General features: G+C 39.8%; 1 protein-coding gene across 1 annotated transcript in view; it reads left to right on the top strand.

The window, feature by feature from the left end:
* The first annotated feature begins 155 nt into the window (after nt 1–155).
* kctd16a (potassium channel tetramerization domain containing 16a) overlaps nt 156–14,942 on the top strand; it is a 65,188-nt gene continuing 50,401 nt past the window's right edge. Inside the window, exon 1 of the mRNA XM_056472760.1 lies at nt 156–1,330. Within this exon, the coding sequence (XP_056328735.1) occupies nt 526–1,330 (805 nt within the window). The 5' untranslated portion in view covers nt 156–525. The remainder of the gene's footprint in view (nt 1,331–14,942) is intronic.

Here is a 14,942-nt window from a genome sequence, read left to right on the forward strand (position 1 = left end):
CGCACCCTCCTTTTCTGCTTGAGATGCTTTTACTGATATCCTGGGTGAGTGCCAGGTACATGTAGACGAACTATTCTGGACGGAGAAGGTTTCCTAAGAGAGGGAAAGGGAGAGGGAGGAGAGAGAAAGAGAGAGAAGCGCTCTTCTGAAGGAAGTTGAAGCTGTCTGGGTTGGTGCAGTTTTTCATTTTTTATAAGCAGAACTTATTTTTGGATTTTCTGCTGGATGAGCTGCACAATTGGTTCCCTCGGGTGAGAGCTCGTCTATTTTTACCTTTTAATAAATAACAGGCAATGCATATTCATATATGTAACGTGGGAGAAACCGAGTAGTCTCATGCTGTCGCTTTGCTGCATTTATACATTTATAAACACTCTGCAGGTCTCAGAGATGCTGTATGTAGCACGATGGGCGATGAACGTCTATTAGAAAGTGGGCAGGTTATGTTCTCCTTTACTTTCTGCACGCTGAAATCGAATCGAAAACTTTTGCGTCTTCACGTTTTTTGAAGAGTAACACACCGAAATGGCCCTGACTGAAAATTGCAGGACTTATCAAACGCCCAAGGACAGTGGATGTGCTCAGAGTTGCTCTTCTGATGTGGTGGAGCTCAATGTAGGTGGACAGGTGTACTACACTCGCCATGCCACCCTCACCAGTGTGCCAAACTCACTGCTGGGTAAATTGTTCTCCTCTAAAAAAGACATTTCTAACGACCTCACGCAGGACATCAAGGGACGCTACTTCATCGACCGGGACGGATTTCTCTTTCGGTACGTGCTGGACTATCTCCGCGATAAAACTGTCGTCCTGCCGGATTATTTTCCGGAGAAGGGGAGGCTGAAACGCGAAGCAGAGTTCTTCCAGCTGCCCGAGCTCGTCAAAATCCTGACCCCAGATGATTATAGTCACAGTGATTTTGACGAAGCGTCCCAGGGAAGCGACCAGAGGTTGTACCCAGCCTCTTACCTGGACGCGCGCGACCGGCGTTACGGTTTCATCACGGTCGGGTACAAGAGCTCGTGCGCATTCGGGAGGGACACTGATCCCAAAGCCCGCGGAATACCCAAAATCTTCATTTGTGGAAGGGTCGGTCTGGCGAAAGAAGTTTTCGGGGACGCACTAAACGAGAGCCGGGATCCTGACAGACCGCCGGAGCGATACACTTCTCAGTTTTACCTGAAGTTTCGCCACCTGGAGCGAGCGTTTGATATGCTCGCGGAGAGCGGGTTCCACATCGTCGCGTGCAATTCATCACTCACTACATCTCCTCACAACAGGCATGCTGATGATAGATACTGGTCCAATAATACAGAGTACGTCTTCTACCGTAAGTGCAGCTTATTTTACTCTTTACGTTGTGTTAAAAAAGGAAGAAAATAAAGCCATTTGGCAGTGCTGGGTAGTTACTGATCAGATGTAATCTGTATTACGTAATCAGATTACAAAATGGAGTACTCGTAGTTAGATTATATTGCTTCTTTATATGCCCGTAATCAGATTACAGTTACTTTTTATGGATTACATAGGGCATTAGTAACACAGCATCCCACTTATTCTCATCAGTTTTTTCTTTCAAGTATCTATTTTTAGTATATCTTTAATTGTATGCATACAATTTGACCTAAAATGGGCCTATTTATTTCACATTTAACTGACTGAAAGTTAACATTTCAGCTATTTAACAGCATACATTATTCTGTTCTCTGGTCACATTATTGATGGGCAGGTCAATAAATAAAATGATATAAACATGATAAGTCAAAAGAAGTATTGTAATACTGTACAAAAGTTGTCAGAAAACAAAACCAAAATGAGTAATACGTAATGACTAAATTTTTCATCATGAAATATCATCAGCAGTAGACTACGTTTTACATTTACACTGGTAGTTGATCTTTTAGTTAAAATGGTTAATTGATTGGTCAGTAGTCAGTTACCAAATATGAAATCTAAAAAAAATACCAATTTAAGTTGAAATAACGTTATCTCAATCATTATTTATACATTTTTGATGACAAAATCTTAAAATCCAAATGACAAAATATTGAAGTAAATCAAGGGCGTGCGTGAAGCTGTGAGTTTTTAGTACCACCAGGCGGCGTACTCTGATAGTTTGCTCATTTTTGGCCCGGTCACTTTCAGGATTTGCCTCAAATAAAAAGATTGTGATCATTTCTCCAGGTGACAAATGCACTTCCTGTTAAGTATTAGCAGACTGAACTGAGACTGGGTCTGTCCACTCAGAACATTGGTAGAACAGAAACAGAGAAAGAGAGAGAGAGAGAGAGAGAGAGAGAGAGAGAGAGAGAGAGAGAGAGAGAGAGAGAGGGGGAATGTGGGAGAGGCTTTTGAGCCAATGCAGATGTGGACAATTCCCTCAAGTCTAGCTCTCAGGGATATGAACAGAGTGTGGTATGAATATTTCAGTAATCTACCACAGTGATGGTCATGTCGCTCAGCCGTTTCCTCCCTCTCTCTCACTCGCTCTTTCTCTCTTTACTTAAGTAAGTACAAATACATGTAAGTGCACCTTTTGAATATACATTTGTTCTCCAGCGCTTGCCCGCATTATCGGTTCATTTGACTTGTATTGTCTTAAATGAGAGAGATGTTGCAGCATATGGCCAATTAAAAATCACTTTGTGCTTAATTCCAAATGAGTCCCCTTGGAAATCCTAAAAAGAGTGGGCCTGTAATGGAGCGCTTCAAGAGGACAGTCACAAGATTTGGGACGATTGGACATATGGCTGCTTAATGATTTGTTTTCTGGAATAAGTATAATTACTGCAGCACTCAACCTCTCCTATAGCCCACAAATAAGGAAGCAAAAATATGACACATAGAAATGTGTAATAAGGTGATGAGTCCATGCCACTAATATGAAAATCAGGTGCAAATGTGATATTGCATTTTAAATGCACCCTCTGCTTTAAAAAAAATCTGTTATTATTAATATTAGTTTTCTTTTAAAGAAACTGATGGAATTATCGCTGGTGACTTATACAAACGTCAATCTTTTAGTTCACTTAAACATACTCCTGCTGCTTCACGTTCATTTGGCACATTTTAAAAAATCTAATCAACCTAAAAAAATAAAAATGACATAAAACCAAATTTGTACAGCCATTAAAGTGGTCTGCCTGTTGATTGTTAGATGACAAATTGCACCAAAACAAACTTCATATTTCGCTGCATGTACCAAAGCACTTGGATTACAATCAAAAACTGAATCAACCATTTTGTCTCTGAGCAAAATACTGCAGAAGTATTTCTTTTATGAACAAATCAGGGATGTGATTATAATTGGAATTTTGTAATATTCTGATTAAGCCTTTTCCAGCCCAGGCTCATTGGTAATACATCCATCAGCCTGTATTTTTGAGAAACGTAGAAAATAAGTTGCTCAGGGGACGTACAATTGCATGTTTCCATCCCAATCTCATGAGCAAATGTAACTGTTTTATGTATTGTAATTCCTATGATTTCAAACGTTTTCGTATGTATGAAAATGTATGATAAGGCCTGTCACAATAATTAATATATCCACTTATCGCACAACACATGGACATGACCTCAGTCATTTTTGATGAGGCAATATATATATATCACCCATACATAAACAATTCTAGTAACATTTTAGCTGATTGTGCAACATCTCTATCTCTACTGGAGGTGTCAGTGTCAGTGTGGTTAAAAAACACTAGTATTTACTATAAATTACTATAGTATATTTTCACGTGGGTGTCTGACAACTAACAATAGATCTGGCAGCAGATATCGCAGCCTTGGTTACTTTTTACTTTGCACTTTTTTGTTAAGATTTATTATTATTTATTTAGGATATGCATTTCACATTCTGATTCTAATACCTCATTAACTTGATTAAAATGACTATAATTAAATGAAATATTTTATAAAGAATAAAATATAATGTGTTGTTTGGAAGAGTGCACTTGCATTGTGATGATATTAAATTGTCATTCTGGCATTATATAATGAATGGCATAAAATGGCCTTAAAATTACAATAATATTGTTTATTGCAATATATTTTGGTGCAATATATCATATGACAAAAATAGATATTAAGGCATGCATCCACACCCCAACCCTAACTCTACCCCCTCAAATCATATTACATTACAAATGGGATCATACAAATGAATCCGAATCACTCACTAAATCAAAAAGTTACAATTGCTGTGAGATTGCATTGCAAGTTTCAGATCACATTGAGGGCAGAGTCTACATTTTACTTGGGGTAAGTTTTAACATGTCCATGAGAGGGCGGGGCTTATTGTACAGATCCGTAAACCCAACCAATAGTGTCTTTAAAAGCAAACATAAGAGAAAACCACAGTTTTACCTTAGTTGTACATTGCTCTTGTGGAACAGTGCTTTACTGGACTTAAACTCAAGCACTCTGCATCACAAGTACAAAACCCTACAAACTGAGCAAATTGCTGGAAAAGTTGTGCATATGGGAACAGAAAGGTGAGGCAAATGTATTCCATCACAAATCATAGACACTGTTAAGTTGTTTTGCGTCATTTATTTGGTCTTGTGCAAAGAACTGCACAAAATTAACCCTTTATTTATCGATAGTATGGCCCTGTAATTATCATTTGTGTGAAAAGGAACTAAAGTTGTTGGCATCATACTGCCCCATAGCATTAATTTTACTTAGAAAATGCAGATATACATTTTGAGGTTTCACAAAAATGTATGGCTTCCAATGAGCTTGTGCCCTTTCATACAGCCATTCGCAGACCCTACGCTGTAAAAATATCCATTAATTAACAGGTTCTCTTTTTGTAATTCACACGTTTTTTTTCATTTATATACGGTTATGAATTTCATTATAGGATCTTGATCTCTGCTGTCGACTTTTGATGTTTAAAATTCAACAGCACTTTAGCAAAGCGGCTTTTACTTACATATTAGTACTTTGAAACAAAATATTGTATAAGAAATTATATATAAAGAATTAAGGCATTAATAATACAAAGGATTAAGGCAGTTTATTACCGGGTTGGTGTACCATCATTTACAGCATCAATCCAGGCAATATATCATGTTAATCTATTAAAAATGTGAATAAAACAAAATTTTTTAAACATCTCAACATTGAAAGTTGTTGGAAGAAAGATTAAAGGCTCATATTGCAACTCAAAAGTATGGGTAAAAAAAATATGAATACAAAAAATATGGAAAGCTGTTAATTTACAGAGTCCTTTTGAACAGAGATTATATTGACCAAACTGGAAATAGAACACAGCCAGGAACTACCAGCCAGAGAGCTGTAGTTGCAAGTGCACAAGTTTGCGACTGCTTGTTGGAACGATGGATTTGGGAAAGGCCAAATCAATGAACTATGTTTGTAACGATGGAACTTGCCATCTTATTTGGCTAACGATGATTTTCCGAAATGCACCCCTGGACAGATATTTGTACATACATTTAGTGCATTACTGTTTTTAAAATTACAATTTTTTTAAAAAGTTTTATTTTAAAGAAAGATAGTTGAAAACAAGTGTATGTATACAACTAGAGCTTGTTTGTTTTGAGACATTATTTAAAATATGTTTCTAAGAAATAACTTAATTATGTACCATTTTTTATTATTGATTAATTAGTATTATTGTACTATTAAATGTAATAAATTATGTATTTTTTGATAGGTCAAAAAAAAAAATCCATGTGGGCCATTAGAAAATCGTTTAGCCATGTATGAATCTAAAATTTTGTTTATAATGGTCTTAAAATGTCTTTAAGTCTTAAAAATAACTTTGTGAAACCTGCAGAAACCCTGTATTAACCTTCCTGTCGTGTTCGGGTCAAATCTGACCGATTTTAAATTTTAAAATGTTCAAATTCTGACCAAACTTAAATCACTCATAAATATTGTGTTTTACATCTGATTGCCTCAAGACTTTATGATATCCTCCACACAGTACATTTGAACATATAAAAGTGATAATCACCTCTTTCATTTAATTTTGAGTGTTTTAATCAACCTTGTTACACTTGTGGTGTTCCCGGTCAACAGTGACCGCTATAGGAAATGAATGGGTATCCAGGCTATATTCATTCATAAGACAGAAAACATCCCCACACTCAATCACTCACTCACTCACTCACTCACTCACTCACTCACTCACTCACTCACTCACTCACTCACTCACTCACTCACTCACTCACTCACTCACTCACTCACTCACTCATTTCAGACTGAACAATGTCTCTTGCAGGTAGACATCTCTTTTACGCGCTTATGTGCTGATTCTCCAGCCTGATCTCACAAGGAAACATAACTCTTTTACGTTTTGTGGCTAATTCATATGAGTTCAGTCGTACAGAAGTGTACGATTTTTAAAAGGAGGCGTGGTACCCAACCCCACCCCTAAACCCAATCGTCATTGGGGATAAGCAAATTGTACAAAACTGTATGAATGAGATCGTACAAATTCATATGAATTAGCTACTAAACCAATAAGTTATGAATTGCCATGAAAGTGTTGGATCATCCAACGTGATAAAACAGTGTATCATATCTTCACATAGACTAGGTGTCTGTTATGTGAATCCATCTACTATGTGTGTCTTTCTTTCTTTCTTTCTTTCTTTCTTTCTTTCTTTCTTTCTTTCTTTCTTTCTTTCTTTCTTTCTTTTTTCTTTCTTTCTTTCTTTCTCTTTCTTTCTATCTTTCTTTCTTTCTTTCCGTTCAGCCAATCTCTGAGTCTAGCAGGAGCATTTTTAGCTTAGCTTAGCAACAATTATTTTATTATATTAGACCGTTAATATCTCGCTCAAAAATGACCAAAGTATAACTAGTGCTAGTTCTGTGTTCATGCTTACTGTATATAACCTCTGTCACTATTCCCTATATTAGTATGCTTGAAGGACTGAAAATTCGATCACTCAGAACACAGGAAATAATAGCATTTTGTTTGTGCTTTGCTGGTTGATAAATCATTCAGATGGATTAAAATGTCAATTTCTTTGGTCAGACCCTGTTATAGTTATTTTAGCAAACTGTCTATTAGTAATGAAACAAAGTATTTTGATTTCTGTCATCTATTGTTCATTTTTTAATATGTTGTCAGCGCCTATTTTTGTTTTTATTGCAGTTATTTTATGTCTAATTCTGTAAATTCATGTTAAACACTACTTTGAGACATTGTTCACAGCTAAAAGAAAGTAGAATAAAAATTTGATGGAGAAAAATTATTTTTATGCTAATATAAGAGCTGTTAAAACAGAACACTAAAATAAGGGGCAGGATGTAAACATGACAGGAGGGTTAAGGTAAAGTGGGACAGTAGTGCAATAGTTTTTATTTAACATGAAAGGGGACCTGGCTTTAAATCCCAACCTATTACTTTGTTTAATAAATCCGACAAATGAACTTGACAGCTAGTGAGCAACACACATTTCCTTTGTGTGGGAAAAAACAGTTTGACATTCGAGTTCCAAAGAACTGACAAGACTGGGGCGATGATGATGACTTTTCAGTTTAACGCAAACAGATATATTGGCATGAAGCTTGATTCGTACCACAGTATTAGACAATTGCGCTGCATTATTGTCAAAGATGAAAAAATAATATGTGCATTAAAATCTTCATGGCTGAGGAATTTGAGAAGGGATGTGTATGCTGTATGCATTGAACTTGTTTGACACAATGGATAACTAGTTCATATTAAGTTCAATTTATGTGTATTTCACATAATGCTTGAGATGTCATATTTTCGATTTACCCTGCACACTTCGGTTTACAGCATGATTGGTAGGTTCTTGTTTCTCTCCTGAATTCGTTTGCTCTTGAATCCTCTGGTGAAATGAACCAGTTGCTTTTTCCAGGCTTCACTGCCTTCTCTTGTGCTGTTACTTCTCAGAACATCACCCACATGACACATTTTACCAATTTAGACGGCCCAAGAGATTGGTAATATATCATTTGTGGTCAAAGGGGTTGCTTTTTCCTTTTTTTTTTTCCTTTCTTTTTTTTTAACACTTGCTTCTCGCTCTCTTATTTTTCTTTGTCACTTACTCATCCTCGTTCTTATGTAGTTCATCACTTAACATGCTTTCAGCCCATTCTTCCATTTACAAATGGGCTGTAGGTTGTTCGCAACATTTTTTCTTTCATTATTTTATACCAACTGCTCAGTTTTGTCTCTGCATGAATTAATACTTGTGATTAATGCCCAAAGATCGCAGTGATTTCTGGTAAGCAGAAAGCAAATTGTATGAACATCATGTCATTCGTAAACATCTCACACACATAGCCGCATTTAATAGCTGCGGTCAGACAGAACTCATTTACTGACTTAATTATTTCTTTATGTATTGCCTGCATCATTCTTGGCATTTTGATTTTGACCCTAAAAATCAACCTCTGGAATTGAAATACTTTTAATTCTAAACTCAATGCTTATTGAAATGGGCAAACAAATACAATTTTACTAACCTTCATTTAACCTTCAGTTATATTTGAATACTAAAAGATATTAATCCTGCTTAGTAGCTGCTAGACATAAAAATAAATCCCTTTCTTGTACATTTTGACACCTAGTGGAATTAATCTATCATCGAAGTGACAACTAAAAACCCATCTTTTCTGTGATCACCTTAACCCCTGTGAACATATCCAAGACCCCCTCATCTCTCCCCCGCATCACCACATGGCAGCCTCAAAACACTATTTAATTCTAAGTGTGCCTCACACAGGTGAGTGGGCTTGACAAAAAACACACTATTTCATTTCTCTGACACTTGCACTAGTTTTGCACATTTACACCAGATATTTTCTTACAATCACTCTATATCTAATAAATGCTAATGTGGATTTACAAAGTGTGCTTCATACTGGTGAGTGGGCTTGATAAACCACCTGTAAAAACACTCTTCTCTCTTTCTCTCTCTCTCTCTCTCTCTCTCTCTCAACCCCCCCCCCCCCCCCCCCCCCCTACTCGAGCACCTAATTCTATAAAAACAGAGGGCCCTATCATACACCCAGCACAATAGCAAATCCATTTGCACCACCCCCAAAAAGGAGGTGTGTTAAGGCACATTGTTGGAGCATTTCTATTTTGAAGAACTGAAATAGCACCATTGACCAACTAAAACCTGGTATAAAGTCCAGCGTGTTAGTTATGCGTCTATGCAGGTCCAACCGCTTACACATCCCTTAATAAACACAAGATGTACAGCATTACACAAATATCTTTACATATAAAAAAATTAAGCATTAAAATGTTACAAAAATTATTATTTTCTACGTAAATATAAAAACCGCTGCCTCCATGCCTTCTTGTCGGGGGGCTTTTTTTCAGTTTATTCTTGACGATTTGCATCTGTATTATGTTATTATTATTATTATTATTATTATTATTATTATTAGCAGTATTTTTTTATTATATGCATATTTATATTTATTTTATTAAAACAAGTTTAGATTTGTCCACCTGTCAGGTTTTAGAAACATATGCGTCACCATATGGGGCATAAGAAAAGGACACGTGTTAGGTTATAAGTGTGTTTTTTGACCACATCTCGTTATTATTGTTTATTTATTTGTTTGCTGGAAATTAGAACTGAATTTAGAAATAGTTTTGAAACAAATCTTTGAGCTTAACAAACGAAGTTAAATATGCAGGCTAATGGATCCAGTGGAGTGCGCACAACACAGTTTCCTTATCCATGAAAGCAAAGGAGTAAAGTAAAGAATACAGTACAAGTAAAGTAAACAGAAAATAAGAGGCCTAATGGAGGAGGCTCGTTCTTTATCCTCATGCTACAGATGGTCTGTTTAACTGTTTTCTCGCTAATGAAGCGTTCCGTTTTTCCTTTTACAAAGTCTGCCATGTAAATAGCAAATGCGCCATGGTGCGATGCAACTGACTCTTAAGAATGGGAGAATGGGAGATGAGCCTCTGAGTGGTTTAAAGCACATTATACTCCAAACACAACCATAACACACCCATAATAAACACAACCCTCTTAGACCATGTGCCGGGCCATAAAGTGAATTTTTCCATCCTTAAAATGGCAAAATGGATTTGGACAGGTCCTTAATGCTATTGCGCCATGTGCTTTAGACTTTGCGCCTAGATCGTTAAAACAAAGTCTTACCAGTTCTTTTATATAATTAGCACTTCTTGTGGAATCATTGAATGCCTCCTCAATTGTAAGTTGCTCTGGACAACAGCTTACAGCTTACACTACAGGCTCATAGCCAGGGGGGTTCAGGTGGTTCGAAAGACCCACCACTCAGACAAAGGTTCAGAATTTGTCCCAAACATGAGCTAATTTGTCCTATTTTGTCTGCTATGTGAAAATAACCCATCGAAAAGGCTTTAAGTCTGAGCGGAATCCTCTATTGGCTGTAGTGACTTTATCTAATCAGTTTTGGCCAATGCAAACAATTATTTCTCACGAGTCCAACATCCAGCTGCTAGAAAACATACAGTCTGACGTAAGTGAAGTTATCTTTCGCTACTGTATTGATTTTAAATAGAGAAAACAGTTTACAAGTAACTTTTTTTCTAAATCTTGGACCTTATTCTTGAAAAAAATTGAGCAATAAGACGTGAAGCACCAAAAGTGGCCCATATTAAATGAATTTGAATACTAATTTGGCTATTGTTGTTATCCATGAACTTTCAAATGTACTTTTTTTACAAGAGAGGTTAGACAAATTGTAAAGCTCTACATTATTATAATGATTTTTATTCAAATGGTCAAATTCAAAGCCGGGCTGGCTATGGGTCTGCACTATGTATGTTGCGGAATGATGGGCCAAACAACCTGAATAAAAAAAAACCCCTCTAACTAAAGTTTGTAGTGGTTGTTGTAATATTTTAAATACATATATTGTAACTTAAGAGAAGTTACAATCATATTTTGTATTTAAAATGGTTTCTCACACAATGACACCATTTCCACTCCATTTCCTCCATTGTATGTTTGTATAGGGAACATTTAAATTTGATGTCAAATTTGGGCTGAAATGCCAAAATAGGCCCTGATTTAATAGTGAGAGGTTAATGATCATCAGCTTAGATTATGTAAAATAATGCTTGTTTATTTTCATGAAAGCTATAAATAAGCTTAAGAAAAAAGTTTATAATCATCATTAACAATCCCTCTTTCAAATGGACGAGATTTATTCTTTTGATCATTAAGGACCAAAACCTGTATAGCTAATTATTTACATCACAAGCCAGCATGAAGGTTTTCCAATTAAAAAGCTATTAGATGTTCCATAAGGTCACCTTCTCTGTTGTCTAAGAATGCTGATGATCTACGGCATGTTTTTTGCATCATAAAGCAGAACTATCCAGTGAAGCTGATGCCGCATGCATAATTATCTCTACATCCCAAACCTAGAATCTAGTTCGCACTCTATAATTTTGCATTTAATGTAACGCAACATCACGTCTCAGCCTGTCACATTGTTTCCACTCGAGTGCAGATGTGGTTCATGCAGTTTATTAAGCCCACAGCATGCAAAACACACAGTTTCCAAGCAGGGCAACTAAGCTTGTCAAAATACACCATTGCGAGAAAGAGAGATTATTTTGGCCATATCCTCTAAGAACCTCATAGTTTCTATTATTCCTGTGAACGCTAGCGATTTTACAGTCATTATTGCACCAGCACAGAAAATAAGTCCTGTGTCCACTGTGTGTTATGAAGCGGACAGGAGACAGAGGTAAGGAAACGTTAGGGTGTTTATTAAATGACAACAAGGAGCACATGAAGGATAGCCAGGAGGATCAGGAATGATGTTGGGGTCTTTTCCTCCGTGGCTGGGTAACAGGAATACACGAGGATGGACAGCACACACCAGATACAGCTGACAGAGGATGACACAGACTTGGAAGGACTGGAAGACAGGACGATTCGGGTGGACCAGGAAGACTAGGAGGAATACAAAGAGAACAGGTAAGTAAAGCGTTTGTTATAGCTGAGGATGACTACGCTGAGTGGTCGCTCAGTTGTCCGCTTTCGTCGAGACGAGCCCGGACAATGAGCGACTGGAGTGCTGTGCTTTTATCTGGTGCTCGTGAATGTGATGCAGCTGTGTGCTCATTAGAAGTCAGGTGATGGTGATCTTCGTGAGTGGGGATCGTGAGAGCCTGACCAATCCGTGACAGTACCCCCCTCCCCAGGGCCCGCTCCTGAGGGCCGACACCTCCGACGCCGTGGTGGTCTCCCTCTGCCTCTAGGCGCTGGGAACTCAGGGTGGCTCTCATGAAACTCCACCATGAGACTAGGATCGAGAATATCAGCTCTGGGAACCCATGTCCTTTCTTCGGGGCCGTACCCTTCCCAGTCCACCAGGTACTCCAACTGGCCACCACGACGTCGGGAACGCAAGATCTCCTTCACTGCGTAGACGGCTCCTTCTTCTAGGAGCAGTGGAGGAGGGGGTTCCTCTTCGTGGTCAGGCTCTGTGGAGGGAAGAACAGGATCGTGATAGGGTTTCAGGAGTGATACGTGGAATGTAGGGTGAATACGGTAGTGAGAGGGTAATTGTAGTTTGTAGGTGACGGGGGTTAACCTGTTCCACGATGGTGAAGGGACCAACAAATCGGGGACTTAACTTGCGAGAGGGCAGTCGCATGCGTATGTCCCGGGTGGATAGCCACACCTTTTGTCCGGGTGTGTATCTGGGTTCTTCAGACCTTCTTCTATCGGCGGTTACCTTGCTTCGACGGACTGCCCTCTGCAGATGTTGATGAGCCTCGTCCCAGACTCTCTCGCTCTCCCGGAACCAGTGATCCACTGCGGGGACATCAGATGGTTCGCCATCCCAGGGAAAGAGCGGTGGTTGGAAGCCCAGGACGCACTGGAATGGCGTGAGTCCGGTGGAGGGTTGCCGCAGTGAATTTTGGGCATATTCTGCCCAGCCCAAATACTGGCTCCAGGAGCTCTGGTGACCACTGCAGAAGGTCCTCAGGAACCGTCCCACCTCCTGAATCTTCCTCTCTGTCTGCCCGTTGGTTTGGGGATGATATCCAGAAGAGAGGCTGACGGCCACACCTAGGAGCTTGAAGAAGGCTTTCCATAGACGTGAGATGAACTGTGGACCTCTGTCCGACACAATATCTTCTGGAATACCAAATGACCTGAAGACTTGATTAAAGATATTGTCGGCTGTTTCAAAGGCTGTGGGAAGACCTTTCAGAGGGATTAGTTTGACAAACTTTGAGAATCTATCTACGATGACTAGAATACAGGTATTACCTTCTGACGAGGGGAGGTCAGTGATAAAGTCCACTCCTAGGTGTGACCAGGGACGGTTCGGAATCGGCAAGGGATGGAGCTTTCCAGCGGGTAGATGACGTGGGCTCTTGGATTGGGCACAGTCCTTACAGCCCTGAACATATTGCCTCACATCCCTTGCCATGTTTGGCCACCAGAATCGTTGGGATACTAGCGAGAGAGTATTGTTGATCCCTGGATGTCCAGTGCCTAGCGAGGTATGTAAGGAGTGGATCAGATCTACCCGGTGTTCAGGTGGTATGAACTGCCGATGAGGAGGGCATCCCGGCGGAGCAGGGGCTTCCGGAGTGGCAACGACTGGAGGAGCGTTCCAGGTGATCGGACAAATGGAGATGTGTTCGGGAAGAATCTTCGTTGGGAGTTCTTCATGATCGTGATGCTCGTGTAAACGAGAGAGAGCGTCTGCTCTTAGATTCTTGGGTCCTGGACGATAGGAAATGGAGAAATCAAAACGTGAGAAGAAAAGTGACCATCTGGCTTGACGTGGACATAGTCTCTTGGCCTCTTTGATATATTGGAGGTTTTTGTGATCTGTGATCACCTGGAACGGATGTTTGGCTCCCTCCAACCAGTGACGCCACTCCTCCAAGGCTAGCTTGATTGCTAGAAGCTCCCTGTCTCCTATGCTGTAATTCTGCTCCGCCGGGCTCAACTTCCGAGAGAAATAGGCACAGGGATGCAGTCGGGGGCGGTGTATCATGATGTTGGGATAATACTGCCCCGACGCCGGTGGTGGATGCGTCCACTTCCACCACGAAAGGAAGATTTGGGTCAGGATGAGTCAGGAGTGGGGCCCTTGTGAACTCCTTCTTAAGAAGGCGGAAGGCTGCGGCTGCTTCTTTGGTCCACTCCAGTCCTTTGGGTTTACCCTTGAGGAGATTAGTGAGAGGTGATGTAATCCTGCTGTAGTCCTTGATAAACCGTCTATAAAAGTTAGCAAACCCAAGAAACCTCTGGAGCTCCTTAATGGAAGTGGGTTCTGACCAGGATAGAACAGCCTCAATTTTCTTCCCATCCATACGTATACCGGTTTGGTCAATGATGTATCCCAAGAAATGAATCGACTTCTGGTGGAATGAGCATTTCTCCGCTTTGAGGTAGAGGTGATGTTCTCTCAATGTGTGTAGGACCTCCGCAACGTGTTGGCGATGTTCGGCCTCACTCCGGGAGTAAATGAGGATGTCATCTATGTACACTATTACAAAGTGGTGAAGAAACTCCCGGAGGACTTCATGAATGAAGTTTTGGAATACGGAGGGGGCGTTGACCAGACCGTAAGGCATGACCTCATATTCATAGTGGCCAGTAGGGGTCACGAATGCTGTCTTCCATTGGTCCCCCTCACGTATTCTTATCAGATTATACGCGCTGCGGAGGTCCAATTTAGTGAAGACTTTAGCTTCTCGGAGCTGTTCCAAAGCGGCTGGTACCAGAGGAAGGGGATATCGGTATTTTACTGTACCGTTATTTAGGACCCTGTAGTCGATGCATGGACGCAGCCCTCCGTCCTTCTTGGCCACAAAGAAGAAGCTTGAGGCGGCTGGTGATTTTGAGTGACGTATGTACCCCTGACTCAGAGCCTCCCTTATGTAATCTTCCATTGCCTGATTCTCTGGAAGCGAGAGCGGGTAGATCCTACCTCTT

Source organism: Danio aesculapii, chromosome 14, assembly GCF_903798145.1.
Source record: "Danio aesculapii chromosome 14, fDanAes4.1, whole genome shotgun sequence".
In the NCBI taxonomy this organism is placed as follows: Eukaryota; Metazoa; Chordata; class Actinopteri; order Cypriniformes; family Danionidae; genus Danio; species Danio aesculapii.